This window comes from Callithrix jacchus, chromosome 1 (genome assembly GCF_049354715.1).
Source record: "Callithrix jacchus isolate 240 chromosome 1, calJac240_pri, whole genome shotgun sequence".
Lineage (NCBI taxonomy): Eukaryota > Metazoa > Chordata > Mammalia > Primates > Cebidae > Callithrix > Callithrix jacchus.
The window spans coordinates 112,945,739-112,963,137 of record NC_133502.1 but is presented as its reverse complement, the minus strand read 5'-3'; the positions used below and the strand labels follow the sequence as shown (position 1 = coordinate 112,963,137).

Here is a 17,399-nt window from a genome sequence, read left to right as displayed (position 1 = left end):
TCTCCTTGTGGGAATTCTTTTCTTTTTTTCAATTCCTGTTCTTTATCTTTTTAAATGACAATAGTTGTACATAGTCATAGGGTACATAGTGATGTTTCAAGACATAAAATGTATAGCGATGAGATCAGGGCAATCAGCATATCCATCATCCTTTCTTTGTGTTGAGGGAACATTCAATATCCTCCTTCTAACTATTTGAAATTATGTATTGTTAAAGATAGTCACCCTGAGGTGGTCTAGAACTCTAGAACTTACTCCTCCTATCTAGATGTAATTTGGGAATTTTTTTTTTTGAGACGGAGTTTCGCTGTTGTTACCCAGATCGTGCAATGGCACGATCTCGGCTCACTACAACCTCCGCCTTCTGGGTTTAGGCATTTCTCCTGCCTCAGCCTCCTGAGTAGCTGGGACTACAGTCGCGCGCCACCATGCCCAGATAATTTTTGTATTTTTAGTAGAGATGGGGTTCCACCTTGTTGACCAGGATGGTCTCGATCTCTTGACCTCGTGATCCACCTGCCTCGGCCTCCCAAAGTGCTGAGATTATAGGCGTGAACCATCGCGCCTGGCCGGGAACTCTAACTTCAACAGAAGGCAAGTGAAAGGAATGCATATGAGAAGATGAGCAGAGAGATTCACTGTGAGAATGGGCGTGCCTAGAGCCACGAACATCTGAAATCATTATTGAGATGACTTGAACCAGGGAAAACCACCTCAGAGAGTTGGGCCCAAAATACCCAGAAGTCTTGTGAATAGTTCCTTTAGTCTGGACCATAGAGACCTAGCCTAAAAAAATCTTATTATTTCTTTTCTTTTCTGTTTTTGTTGTTGTTGCTGTTTTGTTTGTTTTTTGAGATGAGGCCTTGCTCTGTTGCCCAGGCTGGAGTGCAGTGGTGCAATCTTGGCTCACTGCAACCTCCCTGGTTCAAGCAATTCGCGCTGCCTCAGCCTCCTGAGTAGCTGGGATTATAGGCACCCACCACCACACCCAGCTAACTTTGTGTTTTTGTTAGAGATGGGGTTTCACCACGTTGGCCAGGCTGGTCTCGAACTCCTGACCTCCCAAAGTGATGGGATTATGGGCGTGAGCCACCGCACCAAGCCAGGATCTTATTATTTCTTTGGAATGATTTGTGAAGGGAGTAATGGCTGTGGATCTTTTATTGCTGTGGTTGTACTTTGAGACAGTTCCAGGAATGTAAAGACTAAGACTTCACCTTTCTTTATTCTTTAAAATAAAAGGCAAGAGTTTGGCCAAGAAAGAAACATACCCTCCTCCATGTCCCTCTCTACCCCTTTTGCTCTCACAGGTGGATAAGCACAAGGAGAACCTAGCAGCCATCATGATTACGTACCCATCCACCAATGGGGTGTTTGAAGAGAATATCAGCGATGTGTGTGACCTCATTCATCAGCATGGAGGACAGGTCTTCCTCGACGGGGCAAATATGAATGCTCAGGTGGGTACTGGAGAGAGCCGCCCTTAGTTCCCACTGAGAAAATGGGTAAGTTAAAATTTTTTTTCTCTGATTTCCTGAGAGGTTTCCTGCCTGAGGGAACTCAGACCTATGACCCGAACAGTGGTGGCTATTGATCTCTCATGGCCTTGGAAAGCCACTTATCCTCACTGCAAACTCCAACTCCCTGGCTCAAGCAATTCTCCTGCCTCAGCCTCCCAAGTAGCTGGGACAACAGGCATGCACTACCACACCTGGCAAATTTTTTTTTTTTTTTGTATTTTGGTAGAGACAGGGTTTCACTGTGTTGTCCAGGCTGGCCTTGAACTCCTGAGCTCAGGCAATCTGCCCGCCTCAGCCTCCCGAAGTGCTAGAATTATAGGCATGAGCCACCATGCCCAGCCTCTTTTTTTTCCCTACTATTTTAGACTCTTTCTTTGCTTCTGATTCCTTTCACAACTCTAATCCAGGGATTGTCTATTGCTTCTGTAACATAAATGGTATCTTTGGCCACCATCAAAATTAGTCCTAATATCAAAGTGGTGGGATGGCTACTGGGATATTGTGCCCAGTACCTGGATCATCTCAAGAAAGCTGCCAGTCTTGCTTTCCCTCTCTCAGTTTAGCCTCCTCTCTGGTGCCCCTACAGCCCCTACCATCATTGTGCCCAAAGGGGCCATTCGGTCCATCATACCAAAGGTGACCATGCAGTGGGAGGTAGCACTGCTCAGGGAAGAGATGTCTGTTTCAACAGCATGGAGGTTCTGCCCTTTCTTTTCTTTCTTATTTATTTAATTTTTTTCAAGAGATGGGGTTTCACCATATTGGCCAGGCTGACCTCAAACTCCTGACCTTGTGATCTGCCTGCCTCAGCCTCCCAAAGTGCTGGGATTACAGGCATGAGCCACCATGCTCAGCCTTGCCCTTTCTTGTGTTAGAGACACTTCTCTGTCGTGGTGTGGATAGTTAGGAAGAGACTGTGTATTTGGATCCATATTTTTAAATCTAAATTGGGCTAAATGGTCAGTTGCTATTTCCATAGCAACCACAAGCACCCTGCCTATAGGATGCCAGGTTTCGACTACAGAACTGGGCTGGTCTAGAGGACACTGCTGCGAACACCATGGATGTGGCTCTGCTTGCTTTTCCTCTGAGGGAAGGCAATACCATCCAGCCACAGCCTTCACGCTGGAGGGTGCTTCCAAGCTCTTGACTTTGGCTTTTGGCCCTTGCCTTTGTGGTAGGTGGGAATCTGTCGCCCTGGAGACTTTGGGTCTGATGTCTCCCACCTAAATCTTCACAAGACCTTCTGCATTCCCCACGGAGGAGGTGGTCCTGGCATGGGGCCCATCGGAGTGTGAGTTCCGGGCTGCTGGTTTCAGAATGGCTTCGGAGATGGAATGGAGTGGCCCCAGAAACACTACTCATCCCATCAGAGTCCTCATGTGTTGAGAATACCCTTGTTAGTGTAGTGCACTTGTAGGGGCTAGGGGAGGAGTAGCAAAATGTGTGCTTTTAGGGATGGCCAAAGAAAAGTGTAACTAGATTTTATTAATCACAACATCTGGCCTCACTGAGACAGAGCAGGTTTATTAACAGAATAATGAATAGAGAACTTTACCTAAGCGTATTATTAGAACTGGAATGTCAGCACTAGATATCAGTCTTTCATGCTTCTGGATTTCCAAGCAGTTTTTTTCTTTTCTTTTTTTAAGTCAGCTAATGGCTCCACTGAAAGTGAATTAGATATAAGGTGTTGAGATAAGTAACAGATAAGTAAAGAAGAAACAAACCTTATTACTAGAAACAATTGGATGAAGCCGGAGTAGGATTGAAGGAATATTTCTTAGCTGTTGATAACTTTTTACACTGAAATCAGTTCATCTTGGGAAAATGATGATGAGAGCAGCTGTTTCCTGAGCTGCTTCAGTGTTCCAAAAATATGCAAAGAAGCCAGTTTTCAGAGTTTCTGGAAGCTTGGCTTTCTTACTTTTTTCTTCTTTTCTTTCTTTTTTTTTTTTTTGTTTGCTTGACTACTGTTAAAGTGAGATTCATTTTGATGATTATTTCTGTAAGGTGGGGAGAATGATGTTCATGTCAGCCCATGGGGCATCTTCTCATCAGCCCCTCCTACATTCATCTTTGGAAAGTGTCTAGGGGTGAGGGCCTGGAAGTGAGAGGGGAATGGGGCTGGGAGGGGGAGGGAGGGGCATGGAACTCCACTGTTTCTTGGCTGCCTGCCTCTACCAAGTCCTCCACCACAGTTCTTGGGTGAGTCCTGGGACACTGATGGCTGGTGGACCTCCTGCAGAGGAGGGAGGAAGGGAGGGAAGGAGGGAAAGAGAGGAGGGAAAGAAGGGAGGGGAGGGGAGGGGAGGGAGCGAGGGAGGGAGGGAACAAGGGAGGGAGCAAGGGAGGGAGGTAAGGTAAGGAAGGACTGTTTCCTGAACATCTGCCTCCCAGCAGGTGGAGGTCAAGGAAGGAAGGGAGGGAGAGAGGAAGGAAGGGAAGGAAGGATTGCTTCCTGAACATCTGCCTCCCAGCAGGTGGAGGGTCCCTTCTGATGTCAGAGCTCCTCTGCTAAGAGCAGAGCTTCCTAGGAGGACCCAGAACCTTCCCATTAGATGAAACTGAATCTTTTTACATTTTCTGAATTTCCACTTTAAAAAATATATAGGAAGAAGCATCTTGCCCCATTTTTGCCCAATCATCCCATCATTTCACTAAAGCTGAATGAGGATACCTGTCCTGTGGGAACCATCAGCGCCGCCCCATGGGGCTCCAGTTCCATCTTGCCCATTTCCTGGGCTTATATCAAGGTGAGGCCTTGTACAGGTGGGTGGGGATGTCAGGTGTGGGTGGGGGCTGGAGACTGCAGACTTCCTTCTTGGCTTAAAAACAAAGAAATTTATCATCTGAGATGTGGTTCGAAGAATATTATTGATGACCTGGGTGGAAGAAACCTTCCTAAAGAGATGAGCTAGAAATAATTTCATCTCTTCTTCATTACACTACTTCCTTTGGGTTTCTGGAGTGGGTTTAACATCAGAGAAACTGAAGCGCCAGATATATTTTTCCAGACACAGCTAAGTTCGATGAGTCATGGATAGTTTCCTGCAGGATTTATATAGCCCCTTCCGAGTGAAAAGCAGTGCATGTACTAATTACTCCACTTTGCTGAGATCCTGGGATGAATTTTAGGAGTACATCTCAATTTGCTGTATATTTCTTGGGGGGCCTTGGAAGATAAGATGAAAAGTAGTGGAAATTTGCTTCTCTGGTGGTTTCCCAGAGCTCTGCAGCCTTTAGGACTTGTGGCACTGTTCTATGTAATTAGACTTTGTCAGAGAACAGGCTTCCTTCCTTTGTCTTACTCCGAAAAACACCAGGGCCAGAGTTGATTTTCTACAGTTCTTGTTCAGACTGGCCTGCCCACCTCCTGGACTGACAAGACTGAATAGGAACACTTGTTCGGCCGCTAATTAGAGCAGTCTCCCCAAACCAGTGCCCCGCTTTAAAGGAAGGGGCCTCCCACTGAAACAAAACCCCCAAAACGCAGCTATGCAAATCATGCCAGAGTACTCTCTGGAGCTGGTTGTTTATTTCTGGAACAGGGTGGCATTTATGATTCTTCATGAAAAGTTTCTTGGAAGCCAGAACAATCCTGTACCACAGAGACTAACACTTGCTTTTAAAAATGAGACTCAAGTTGTTTTACAAACAACACAAGCCACCGGAATAAAGGTCTGCCTCTTTGTAAGCAGAATCAAATTCCCGCTTCCCTTTTGATCTCTGGGTTCTGTAAATCTAGGTTATTTGTATGAACATATTTGGGTTGGAGATGACTTCCCACATATAGAAAATAAATGCCCCAGTTTGGTTTGGCTACATGCCTGGAACACCAGCAGGTGCCTCAGTTTTAAAACTAAATAAATAAAGTAGGGTTTAAGCTACCCCTCTGACCTTGAACCTTCTCTTATTTCAGGCTGTTACTTATCCCCTGGACTCTAGCATTAGCTGCTTCTCTCCCTGCTGCAATTCCACAGGCGCTCCTTCAGGACTGCTAGACTCACCCTAGGCACCCACAGACCTCTCCTGGCTTCCTGTTGCTTTACCTGGTTCTCAATGGCCTGCACGAAATCCTTAGGGGATTCCTTCAGAATGCACATGCTTAGGCCCCATTCCACGGAGAACCAAATTGAGAATATGTAGGGTTGGACTTGAGCCATCTGTATTTTGAAAATACCCGCCATGAGACATAGGTTGAGAACCAGTGGCTGGCTGGCTGAAGTCAGAGTCCTTCCTAGCGAAGGTTTGGGCTTAAAAGTGAAGCCACAATTCACCTTGGCCTACATCTGTTCCCAGATGACAGTCATGTGCCCTCCCCTTCCATGCCTTCATTCTGCTCACCTGGCATGCCTTCCCCTTTCTCTTTCCCTATCTAAATTCTATTTATTTCTAAGTTGCTAGCCAAGTTCTGTCTCTTAATCTAGGAACCCTTCTTTGACCAGCCTGGAGCAATGTGGCCCCTTTTTACTTTGGACCCCCTTAATGATATCGAAGTACTACTATTGTTTTATTTGGTGTGCTCTCATTCTCTTTACATTAGTTATGTGTTAAATATGTATGCCGACTCCATTACATGTGAGGTACTCTGGGAAGAAAGTAGCCCATTGGAATTGGTGCAGTCTTGATTTGAAAGCTCTCTGCTGGTGATGACGTGTATCTCTTATGATTGCAGGGACTGATTAACTGCCAGGACAAGACTGATCAGTTTGTAAACATAAGCGGCTTTGACTAGGGACAATGGGAAACCATACAAAATTGCTTCAATGGGGAGATACTGGCCAAAATCCCATGGGATTCCTGGCAATTATCAGGACCTCTCAAATTCATAGTAAACAAACAAAAAAAACCCCAAAACACAATACTATAATAGAAAACGTAAAACTACTATTAAAAGAAAAAAACAAAAATGTATTACAGGCTTAGAGGGATCCGACAGATGTCCTTGTTGGAATTTTCCACTCCTCTCTTCTCCAGAGTCAGGGTGGGCTGCCTGCCTTTGTGAGTGGAATTTACCTGGGGGTGTCTTTTGGTTGATGTCTAGACCTTTGGGTTTGCCCTTTCAATGGCTACTGGCTCTTTTTCCCTCTGTTGCAGATGATGGGAGGCAAGGGCCTTAAACAAGCCACGGAAACTGCAATATTAAATGCCAACTACATGGCCAAGCGATTAGAAAAACACTACAGAATTCTTTTCAGGGGCGCAAGAGGCAAGTATCAACTTTAATCTACCATTACTTTGTTTTTTTTTCTGGGCCAAACCAAGTTTGACCTAGATGTGCTTTTCTGACATGGGTAAGAGACTTCTGTTTCTTAGAACATATCAGAAAAAAGTGTAGCGTTCTTGGAAATAAGTCTGCTTTATTTTTATTTTATTTTATTTTTTATTTTTGAGATGGAGTCTTGCTCCATTGCCCAGGCTGGAGTGCAATGGCACGATCTTGGCTCATTGCAATGTCTGCCTCCCAGGTTCAAGTGATTCTCAAGTGATTTTCCTGCCTCAGCCTTCTGAGTAGCTATGACAACTGGCGTGCATCACCATGTCCGTCTAATCTTTGTATCTTTAGTAGAGACAGGGTTTTACCATATTGGCCAGGCTGGTCTCGAACTTCCGACCCCAGGTGATCCACCCACCTAAGTCTCCCAAATTGCTGGGATTACAGGCGTGAGCCATCACACCTGGCCATAATTCCACTTTAGTTAACAGTTTAGGGGTATTATATATGCAAGGCTCTCCTAGTCTCTTAATCTACACAGCCCAGGTCAATAGAGTCCACAACAATGAAATGTGCACATAAATACCATGAGCTAAGTATTTACAAAGTGCTATGTCTATGCCCAGAAAGAGTAGAGTAACTCAGACTGGGTAGAGGCAGGGAGGAATGGTTGAGAGTGCCTTCTTGTTGGAGCCATTTGAGATGGGCCTGGAAGGCACGTAGCAGATGAGAGCCTGAGTAAGCAGAGATGCAGGAGCAAACCAGAGAAAAGGAAGCTGTCTGGGTGTCTGGAGTGTAGGATGGGATTAGGGAGAGGGAGCAAATGATGAGGCTGGAAAGGTAGCATGGGGCCTTAAAGGTCTTAGAAGGCTCTGACTTCACCCTTGATCCAGACAATAGCCATTAAAAGTTTTTGAGCGGGGAGTATCAGGATTCATGAAGAGACTGTTAGAATCATTAAGGCAGTGACAAGGGGTAAACATACTTAGAGGTAGCATGGGGTTGGGGTGGTGGCTCACACCTGTGATTTCTGGTTAGCTTCTAGGGCCTACAATAGAGGGAATCGTAGGCAGGGGAACAAAGTCACCCTGGAAGTGATGAGAGGGAACTAAAAACCAAGCAGCCATTTACACATTTGGCTGTGGGTTCAGAACATGATTCCTGAGTCTTGGAAGTGTTGAGGCCCCAGGAAAGAGTATTGAAGGTGAGAAGCCAGAACAAAACACCTCAAGCAGATGGCTACATTAAGAGGGAGGTAGAAGTCGGGTGCCTGGTGAGGGCACTCCACACCTGAGGCAGCTTTAGAACTCTGACAGCCCTTGGCAGTGCCTCCCGTCAACACCCCCTGCCTGGCCCTCCTGCTGCCCTGTGGCTCTGCCACATCCCTGCAGCCCCTCTCGGGTGGAGTCAGCCAGTTCCTCCTCTTTCCCCCACCCCCACCCCATCCCTGAGAAGCTGCTTTCCCACTCTGTATTGTCTGGCTATGCCCATCCAGGGTCCAGGAGAAGGGTGGAGGCTGTGCCTGCTTTGTTTCTCTGGTAGTCAACAGACAAATGCACGTGATGTCGCATAAGGAGAGACACTGTAAAGGGCGGGTAGCCAATTTAACCTTACTTAAGTTTATTTATTTAGATTTTTTTCCACCTTTACTGAGGTATGATTGACATCTGATTTTAAATTATGAGTCTTAATAAGAACCTTTGTCTATAACAATTAGGAAGCCTTTGGTAGCGTTTGAAAGTAGTTTGGGCACAGTGGTGAGGCAGACGCTGGATAGAAATGGGCTGAGACATGACGGAGGTTGTGAAAAAGAGGGAAGGATTCCACGTTTCAGTGGAGTTTGGTAGTGAAGGAGGAGGGTGCTGCTTCAGTAGGATGTAGTCACATTTTCTTTTTAACTATGAAAACAGTATGATTTTAAGCTATCAGGGAACAGGCTGTGAGAAGGGAGAGTGAAGATACCTTAGAGAGAAAAAATAGATGCAGGAACAAAGTTGCCCTGAAATGGAAAGGCTGAAACTGAGAACCAGGTACAAGTCCTCACTATGGGCCCAGAGTGAGAGCAGGACAGAGACCAGGACCTGGAGCTTGAATCGGAGAGACAGATGTCAGGAACCAGCCCATTCATCTGTACCTGGGCAACAGCCATGAGGCCCTTATGGGATCTTGGTTTCTCTGGCCCAGGTGGAATGTATCTCTATAGCTGTGATCTTTAATTTATGGCTGATCTTACCTTATAAATCTGTATCCAAAGTGGTAGTTCCATAGTTTGAAAAAAAACAGGACCAAATAACCAGAAGTGCTGGTTAAGAATGCTCCACAGAGAGCATTGTGGGCAACATGTCTCTAAGCAAGACACTAAAATGCTTCTGAAGTGGGTACTAAAGAACCGACAGGAGCTACTAACTGATTCAAATATAGTTTAGCTCCTGCTCTGTGAAATGCATCCTGCTTATGTACTGGCTTTAAGGAATAGCTTCAATATTTATTTTGTGTGATTATATAAATAATGTATATATGCTCAGCATGGAAATTTTGGAAAATAAAGCATGACAAAGAAAACATAAAAAACCCATGGTTCCATCAGTCAGTTCTAGCCATTAGTAATATTTTATATATATCTTCTTCTCTTTCTTTTGTACAATTAATTTTTTTACAGATAGTTTTATTAGTTGGTCGTCCAGGCTGAAGTGTAGTAGTGCCAGTGTAGCTCACTGCAATCTCAAGCTCCTAGGCTCACGTGATCCTCCCAACAAATCCTCCCAAGTAGTTGGGACCACAGGCACAGACCACCACACCTGGCTATTTATTGATATTTTATTTTTTTGTGGAGACGGGGTCTTGTTGTATTGCCCAAGTTGATCTTGAACTCTGCTCGAGTGATCCTCTCACCTCGGCCTCTCAAAGTGCTGGGATTATAGAGCCACTCCACCTGGCCTATCAATACAGTTTTTAGCCTGTTTTTTAAGTTTATATTATGAACATTTTCTCATGTCACTAAATATTCTTTGACAGTGGCAGTGTCACTTCCATTGTATAGATGTGCCATGATTTAACCAGTTGTATAGTTTTTCTCCCTTTCATTTGCATTTATTACAATGTGGTGATGAGTATCCTTTGCTTGAAATGTTAAAGAATTTTGCCTGATAACTTCCTTAGGAGAGAGTCGTAGAAATAAAAATATTATCTCAGAGGATATGAATGCACTGAAGCTCTTGACATGTATGGCTTCAATTTTTTTCCGAGAGACTTTGTGCCAATTTATCTTGCAGTGATAACATATATGAGAGTGACCGTCACCTGGGGCCTAGTGAGGACTGAGAACTAGACAGAAGAACAACAAGAAAACAATATATCGTTGCCAGTTTGATAGGTGAAAAATGCCCTTATTGTTTTAGTATATGCAGCCACTATTCTCAATGCCTCCCCCGGCCGCAGCGCCAGCTTGCCCATTCAGGGTAACTGTGTTTGCCCATCTGTTCTCTCTACCATAGCTTCACTCTCCTTCACAGCCGACTCTGATTTCACAGCTTAAAATACAGTTGTTTCCAAATTTAAAAAATATAACTGCATCCTATTGGTTTTTTTCTTTAATTGCTTATTTGTTCATATTTTAAACTTCCTTACGTTTAATTTTATTTAGTAGTGGCCGGGTGCGGTAGTTCACACCTGTAATCCAAGCACTTTGGGAGGCTGAGGCGGGTTGTCTAAAAGTATGGCACATACAATTATATATAGTACCTAATACTTAATAATGATTAAGACTGTGCTGCTGGTTTATGCATTTACTGTATAATGCTTTTTAATATTATTTTATTTTATTTTTTTTGAGACAGAGTCTTGCTCCGTCAGCCAGTCTGGAGTGCAGTGGTGCAATCTCGGCTCACTGCAACCTCTGCCTCCCAGGTTCAAGCAATTCTCCTCAGCTTCCTGAGTAGCTACAACTATAGGCATTGGCTGATTTTTGTATGTTTAGTAGAGATGAGATGTCACCATGTTGGCCAGACTGGTCTCAAACTCCTAACCTCAGGTGATCCACCGACTTTGGCCTCCCAAAATGCTGGGGTTACAAGCATTAGCCACTGCACCTGGTCCCCATCATTATTTCAGAGTATATTCCTCTATTTAAAAAAAAAATAGGTTAATGGTAAAACAGCCTCAGGAAGGTCCTTCAGGAGGTATTTCAGAAGAAGGCATTGTTATCACAGGAGATGGCAGCTCTGAGTCTGTTACTGTCCCTAAAGGACTTCCAGAGGGACAAGATGTTGGAGTTTGGGATGGGAGCTGTGGCTCATGCCTGCAATCCCAGCCTTTTGAGAGGCCAAGGTAAGAGGGTTGCTTGAGCCCAGGAGTTTGAGACCAGCTTGGGAAACATAATGATACCTCTGTCTCTGCAAAAAGAAAAAGAAATTAACCACCATGGTGGTGCATACCTGTAGTCCCAGCAACTTGGAAGGTTGAGGCAGGAGGATGTCTTGAGCCTGGGAAGTTGAGGCTGCAGTGAGTTGTGATGGTGCCTCTGCACTCCAGCCTAGGTGACAGAGACCATGTCTCAAAAAACCAAAAGATGTGGAGGTGGAAGACAGTGATATTGAGCATCCTGAATCTGTAGGCCTAGACAAAAGTGTGTGTTTGTGTCTTAGTTTTTAACAAAAAAAGTTTAAAAAGTAAAAAGAAATTAAATATAGAAGAAAGCATATAGAATAAGGATATTGAGAAAGAAAATATTTTTGGACAGCTGTACAATGTGGTTGTGTTTTAAGTATTATTACAAGAGTCAGAAAGGTTTTTTAAATTAAAAAGTTTATAAAGTTAAAAAGTTCCAGTAGGCCAAGTGTAGTGGCTCATGCCTGTAATCCCAGCACTTTGGGTGGCCGAGGCAGGCAGATCACTTGAGGTCAGGAGTTTCAGACCAGCCTGGCCAACATGGTTAAAACCCCATCTCTACTAAAAATACAAAATTTAGCCAGGCGTGGTGGCAGGTGCCTGTAGTTCCCAGCTACTCGGGAGGCTGAGGCATGATAATCACTTGAACCCAGGATGCAGAGGTTGCAGTGAGGTTAGATTGTGCCACTGCACTCCAGCCTGGGCAACAGATTGGGACTCTGTCTCCAAAAAAAAAAACAGTTACAGTAAGCTTAGTTTATTATTGAAGAAAAAAATTTTAAAAATAATATAGCCTAAGTGTACAGTGTTTACAAAGTCTACAGTAGTACACAGGAATGTCCTAGGCCTTCCTATTCACTTGCCCCTCACTCACTGACTCATCCAGAGCAACTTTCAGTCCTGCAAGCTCCATTCATGGCATGTGCCCTATACAGGTGTGCCATTTTTAATCTTTTCTCTCATACTTTTGCTGTATCTTTTCTATGCTGAGATATGTATAGATACACAGATTCAGATCATTGTGTCACAGTTGCCTACAGTATTCAGTACATGGTACAGTAGGAGCAACAGGCTGTACCATGTAGCCTAGGTATATATAGTAGACTTTACCAATTAGTTGTGTAAGTACACTATGTTGTTTGCACAATGACAAAGTCAGCTCTCAATGCACTTCTCAGAACACATCCCCTTCATTAAGTGACACGTGACTGTATTCTGCTAGAATAAGGAATTACTTAGGTAAGAGGATATATTTTTATTTTATTTTTTTTCTTTTTCTTTTTTCTGTTTTTTTTTTTGGGGGGGGAGGAAGGCAGGAAGGAAGGGATGAAGGAAGGAAGGAAGGGAGGAAGCGGGGAGGGAGGGAGGGAAGGGAAGAAAGGAAATCAAGCAATGAAAGAGACATTGCCGACCTGGATCTAGAGGTTTACAAGTTGATTTCTTTTTTTTTTGAGAGAAGGAAAGAAAAAAAAAAAAAAAAAAGAATAAGTAAAGGAGAGGAAGAAAGAGGAAGAGAAAGAGGGAGAGTAAATGGAAATATTGCTTTATTTTGAAAAAAATTGGGTATTAATAATGGCCAATCAATGTTTCATTTAAACTAATGGGTAGGTGTGATGTGGTATTGACAAGAATGTATATTTTGTGTATTTGAAGTGGAGAGCTCTATAAATATTTATTAAGTTTACTTGTTCTGGATCTGAGTTCGAGTCCTTGATATCCTTATTAATTTTCTGTCTCATTGAATCTAAGTCTCCTATCTGGGTGTTAGGATCATTAGCTCTTATTGTTGCATTGATCCTTTTACCACTATATCTTTGTTGCTTTAAAATCTATTTTATCCGATACGAGAATTGCAACTCCTTCTTTTTATTTATTTATTATTTATTTTTGCTCTCCATTTGGTTGGTAAATCTTTCTCCATCCCTTTGTTTTGAGTCTTTGTGTATCCTTGCATGTGAAACAGGTCTGGATGTAACATGCCGTTGGGTTTTGGCTGTGTCTTTTGATTGGGAATTCAGTCAATTTAAATTTAGGGTTACTGCCATTTGATGTTGACTGGCTGTTTTATCCATTTGTTGGTGTAAATTCTTCTTTATGTTGGTGCTCTTTACTTTTTGGTGTATTTTTAGAAAGGCTAATACTGGTTGTTTCTTTCTGTGTGTAATGCTTCTTTCAGAAGCTCATGTAAAGCAGGCCTGGTGGTAATAAAATCTCTGAGTTCTTGCTTGTTCATAAAAGATTTTATTTTTTCTTCAGTTGTGAAGCTTAGTTTGGCTGGATATGAAATTCTGGGCTGAAGGTTCTGTTCTTTGAGGATGTTGAATATTGGCCCCCACTCTCTTCTGACCTGTAGAGTTTCTGCCGAGAGATCTGCTGTAAGTCTGATAGGCTTGCCTTTGTGGGTTATCCGACCTTTCTCTCTGGCTGCCCTTAGTATCCTCTCCTTCGTTTCAACCCTGGTGAATCTAACGATTATGTGCCTTGGGGTTGGTCTTCTTGAGGAATATCTTTGTGGTGTTCTCTGTATTACCTGGGGTTGAATGTTGACCTGCTTTGCTAGTTTAGGAAAATTTTCCTGAATAATATCCTGAAGGGTATTTTCCAGCTTGGATTCATTCTCTCCGTTGCATTCAGGTACACCTATCAAACGTAAATTTGGTCTTTTCACATAGTCCCACATTTCTTGGAGACATTGCTCATTCCTTTTTATCCTTTTTTCTCTAATCTTTTCTTCACGTTTTATTTCATTAAGTTGGACTTTGACCTCTGATATCCCTTCTTCTGCTTGAACAATTCGAGTGTTTAAACCTGTGCATACTTCTCGGAGTTCCTGTATTGTATTCTTCAGTTCCATTAATTCACTCATACTCCTCTCTAAGTTGTCTATTCTCAATAGGATTTCATCAAGCCTTTTGTCAAAGTTCCTAGTTTCTTTACGTTGGGCTACAACATGGTCTTTTAACTCACCGAAGTTTGTTATTATCCATTCCTTGAAGAGTGATTCTGTCATCAGGAGGCGCTCATTCTCCATCAAGCCTTGTTCCTTTGTTGATGTGGAACTGTGATCATCTTTAGAGGGAGAGGCGTTCTGACTTTGAGTATTCTCAGCTTTTTTACGCTGGTTTCTTCCCGTCATTGTAAATTTATCCTCCTGTCTCTTTGAAATTACCAACTTTCAGATTAGGTCTCTTGAGTGGACGTCCAGGTTGTTAGTTCCCAGGGCCAGAGCAGCGGCGTTAAAACTGATGGTGCTTTTCTGCCCAGGATTCTCCTGTCGGGCTTCCTTCTTGTTTCCGTAGTAGGCGACTCTGCCTTCCCAGGGCTCCAAACCTCGGTCAGAAGGGGAGCCGGTCCCGTTTACTCTGCGCCGAGAGCTGCCGCGCCGAGGTGCCGGTGGAACCGCTGCGCCGACCACGAGAGTCGCACTGGCCACCCGTGTGTTTCCTCCACTGGGGGATCTTCTGCTCCGTGAGTGACCAGACTTTGTCTGTAAGTGTGGCGTCCTCTAGTTCTCCGCGCCTTCCCTGAGAGCTGCAATCCCGGGATGTTAGCGATCGGCCATCTTGGATCGTTCCTCTCCCCTCCTCTTTTCTTAACTCCCTTGTGAGGATATATTTTTAAAGGAAGAATTGCAAAAATCCATGGCTGTCTACTTTTGTGGGAGGCAGAGGTCACTGATCTGAATCGACTTCCCATTAGTAGAAGATGACTTTGTTAGTATCCCAATGTTTATGTTTTAATTTCTTATGCCTATCTTTTTTTTTTAAACATCAGACAAACCCAACTCTTCCTGAAAATACCTTTCCCTGCTGAGGTGTCCAGGTGGCCCTTGCTGTAGGGGTGGGCAGGGGCTGGGCCCTCATGTCCTTGGCTCACAAGTGACCCTGCTCTGTCCCACTTACCTGACCTCATTCTCAAGGAAACCTCATTCTCAGCTTGAACTACAAGGAAACAGCAAGGTCTGATTCATTCTGTTAGTCATGGTCTGTGAATTGCAGCTAAAAGGACTGACCAAGCATTGATTGCCCAGTAGAACTTTACAGAGTATTTACTTAGTGAGTTTCATTTATTCCTCAGTAGCCACCTTGAGGATGGGGGATAAGGTCTGGTCCATTCTCTCAAGGAGGGATTTGAGAAGCCCTATTTTTCCACAGCACATTCCCATGTTGTTCTTACCCTCAGAAGACAATCAACATATGGGGGCGGTGGTTCCTACTCAGCCATCCCATCCCCTCCTGTCCTCCTTGCCCCTTTCACATGGCACCTTCTCAGCTATAGTCATGGTTAGGTCCAGCAGAAACACATACTCTGTGAACATTAAAATTTGGAACTGAGTGGTTTATACAGTTTCCACTTGATATTACCCTATGGCGGGTTTTTGTGTCTTTTCTCCTAAAAGCTGCAAACAAAGAACATCTTAGGATCTGGCTTCTAACAGCCACCAAGTTGAAATTTCATCCCTTTCAGGGCTCATGTAGAGATGGAGAGAGAGATGCTGGAATTCCACTATAGTTTTTATTTGAATGCAGTAGAGTGTGGATTTAGAAAATAACATCTGAACCTCATTTAGAAAATGGAGCTCTTCCTAAACCTCTTGGCTGTGGTGGGGGCCTCTTTGGATGGCACTGTGGTATTAGCAGTGCTGTGTTGAGCTTGGCTGGATGGTGCCTTTCAGCTATTACTGGACCTGTGCTTGGAAGACTCTCCTCTTATCCTGCCAGCAAGAATGCCTCCTTTCCCACTGTGTCCCTCTCCTCCTCCCCTCCCTGCCACCTGGTGTCATTCCGAGCAGCAAGCTTCCACTAGCCACCTTCCTCCAATCATTGTCAGTCAGGGCATTTTGTTTTGTTTTAAGAGATAGTCCAGATCCAAGATGGCTGATTGCTAACAGTTCGGGATTGTAGCTCCCAGTGAAAGCGCAGAGAACGAGAGGACGCCACACTTACAGATGAATTTTCGTCGCTCACAGACTAGAAGATTCCCAGTGGAGGGGCCCCACGGGTCGCCAGCGTGACTCTTGTGGCCGGCGCAGTGGTTTTGCTGGTGCCTCGGCGCGGCAGCTCTTCGTACAGAGTAAACGGGAGGAGATTCCCAGGCAGAAGAGCACCATCAGTCTTATTGCTGCTGTTTTGGCCGGCGCAGTGGGTTGCTCGGATTCCAATGCTGGAAATCAATAAACTGGGCGTCCACTCAGAAACCCAACTAGAAAGGCGGTAATTGTAAAGATGACAGATGGATAAATTTATAACAAAGGGAAGAAACCAGCCTAAAAAGGCTGAGAATACCCAAAATCAGAACCCCTCTCCCTCTACAGGGGATAACAGTTCCTCATCAGCACCGAACAAGCCCTGATGGAAAAGGACTGTGTGCCATTAACAGAAGTAGGCTTCAGAAGGTGGATGATAAGAAACTTCTGGGAGTTGAAAGAACTTGTTCTAACCCAATGTAAAGAAACTAAGAACTTTGAAAAACGGTTTGACAAAATGCTAACAAGAATAGACAATATAGAGAGGAATATAAATGAACTAACGGAGTTGAAAAACACAACACAAAAACTTAGCAAAATATGCACAAGTTTGAAAAGCTGCATTGATCAAGCAGAAGAAAGGATATCAGAGGTCAAAGACCTACTTAATGAAATAAAACGAGAGGACAAGTATAGAGAAAAAAAGGATAAAAAGGAATGAGCAAAGTCTCCAAGAAATATGGGACTATGTGAAAAGACCTAATTTACATTTACCTAAATGTGACGGAGAGAATGAATCCAAGCTGGAAAATACTCTTCAGGATATTATTCAGGAAAACTTTCCCAATCTAGCAAAGCAGGACAATATTCAACCCCAGTTAATACAGAGAACACCACAAAGATATTCCTCAAGAAGAGCAACCCCAAGGTACATAATCGTTAGATTCACCAGAGTTGAAACAAAGGAGAAAATACTAAGGGCAGCCAGAGAGAAAGGTCAGATTACCCACAAAGGCAAGCCTATCAGACTTACAGCCGATCTCTCAGCAGAAACCCTACAAGCCGGAAGAGAGTGGGGGCTGATATTCAACATCCTTAAAGAACAGAACTTTCAGCCCAGGATTTCATATCCTGCCAAACTAAGCTTCACAATTGAAGGAAAAATGAAACCCTTTATGAACAAGCAAGTACTCAGAGATTTTATTACCACCAGGCCGGCTTTACAAGAGCTTCTGAAAGAAGCATTATTCATAGAAAGGAACAACCAGTATTAGCCTTTCTAAAAAGTATACCAAAAAGTAAAGAGCAT

At 43.7% G+C, this 17,399-nt stretch overlaps 1 protein-coding gene across 1 annotated transcript in view; it reads left to right on the top strand.

Moving 5' to 3' along the window:
* The window catches only part of GLDC (glycine decarboxylase), a 135,543-nt gene that overhangs the window by 99,996 nt on the left and 18,148 nt on the right, over positions 1 to 17,399 (top strand). Inside the window, exons 18-21 of the mRNA XM_035305377.3 lie at positions 1,311 to 1,460; positions 2,702 to 2,814; positions 4,135 to 4,276; positions 6,621 to 6,732. Coding sequence (XP_035161268.1) covers positions 1,311 to 1,460; positions 2,702 to 2,814; positions 4,135 to 4,276; positions 6,621 to 6,732 — 517 coding nt within the window. The remainder of the gene's footprint in view (positions 1 to 1,310; positions 1,461 to 2,701; positions 2,815 to 4,134; positions 4,277 to 6,620; positions 6,733 to 17,399) is intronic.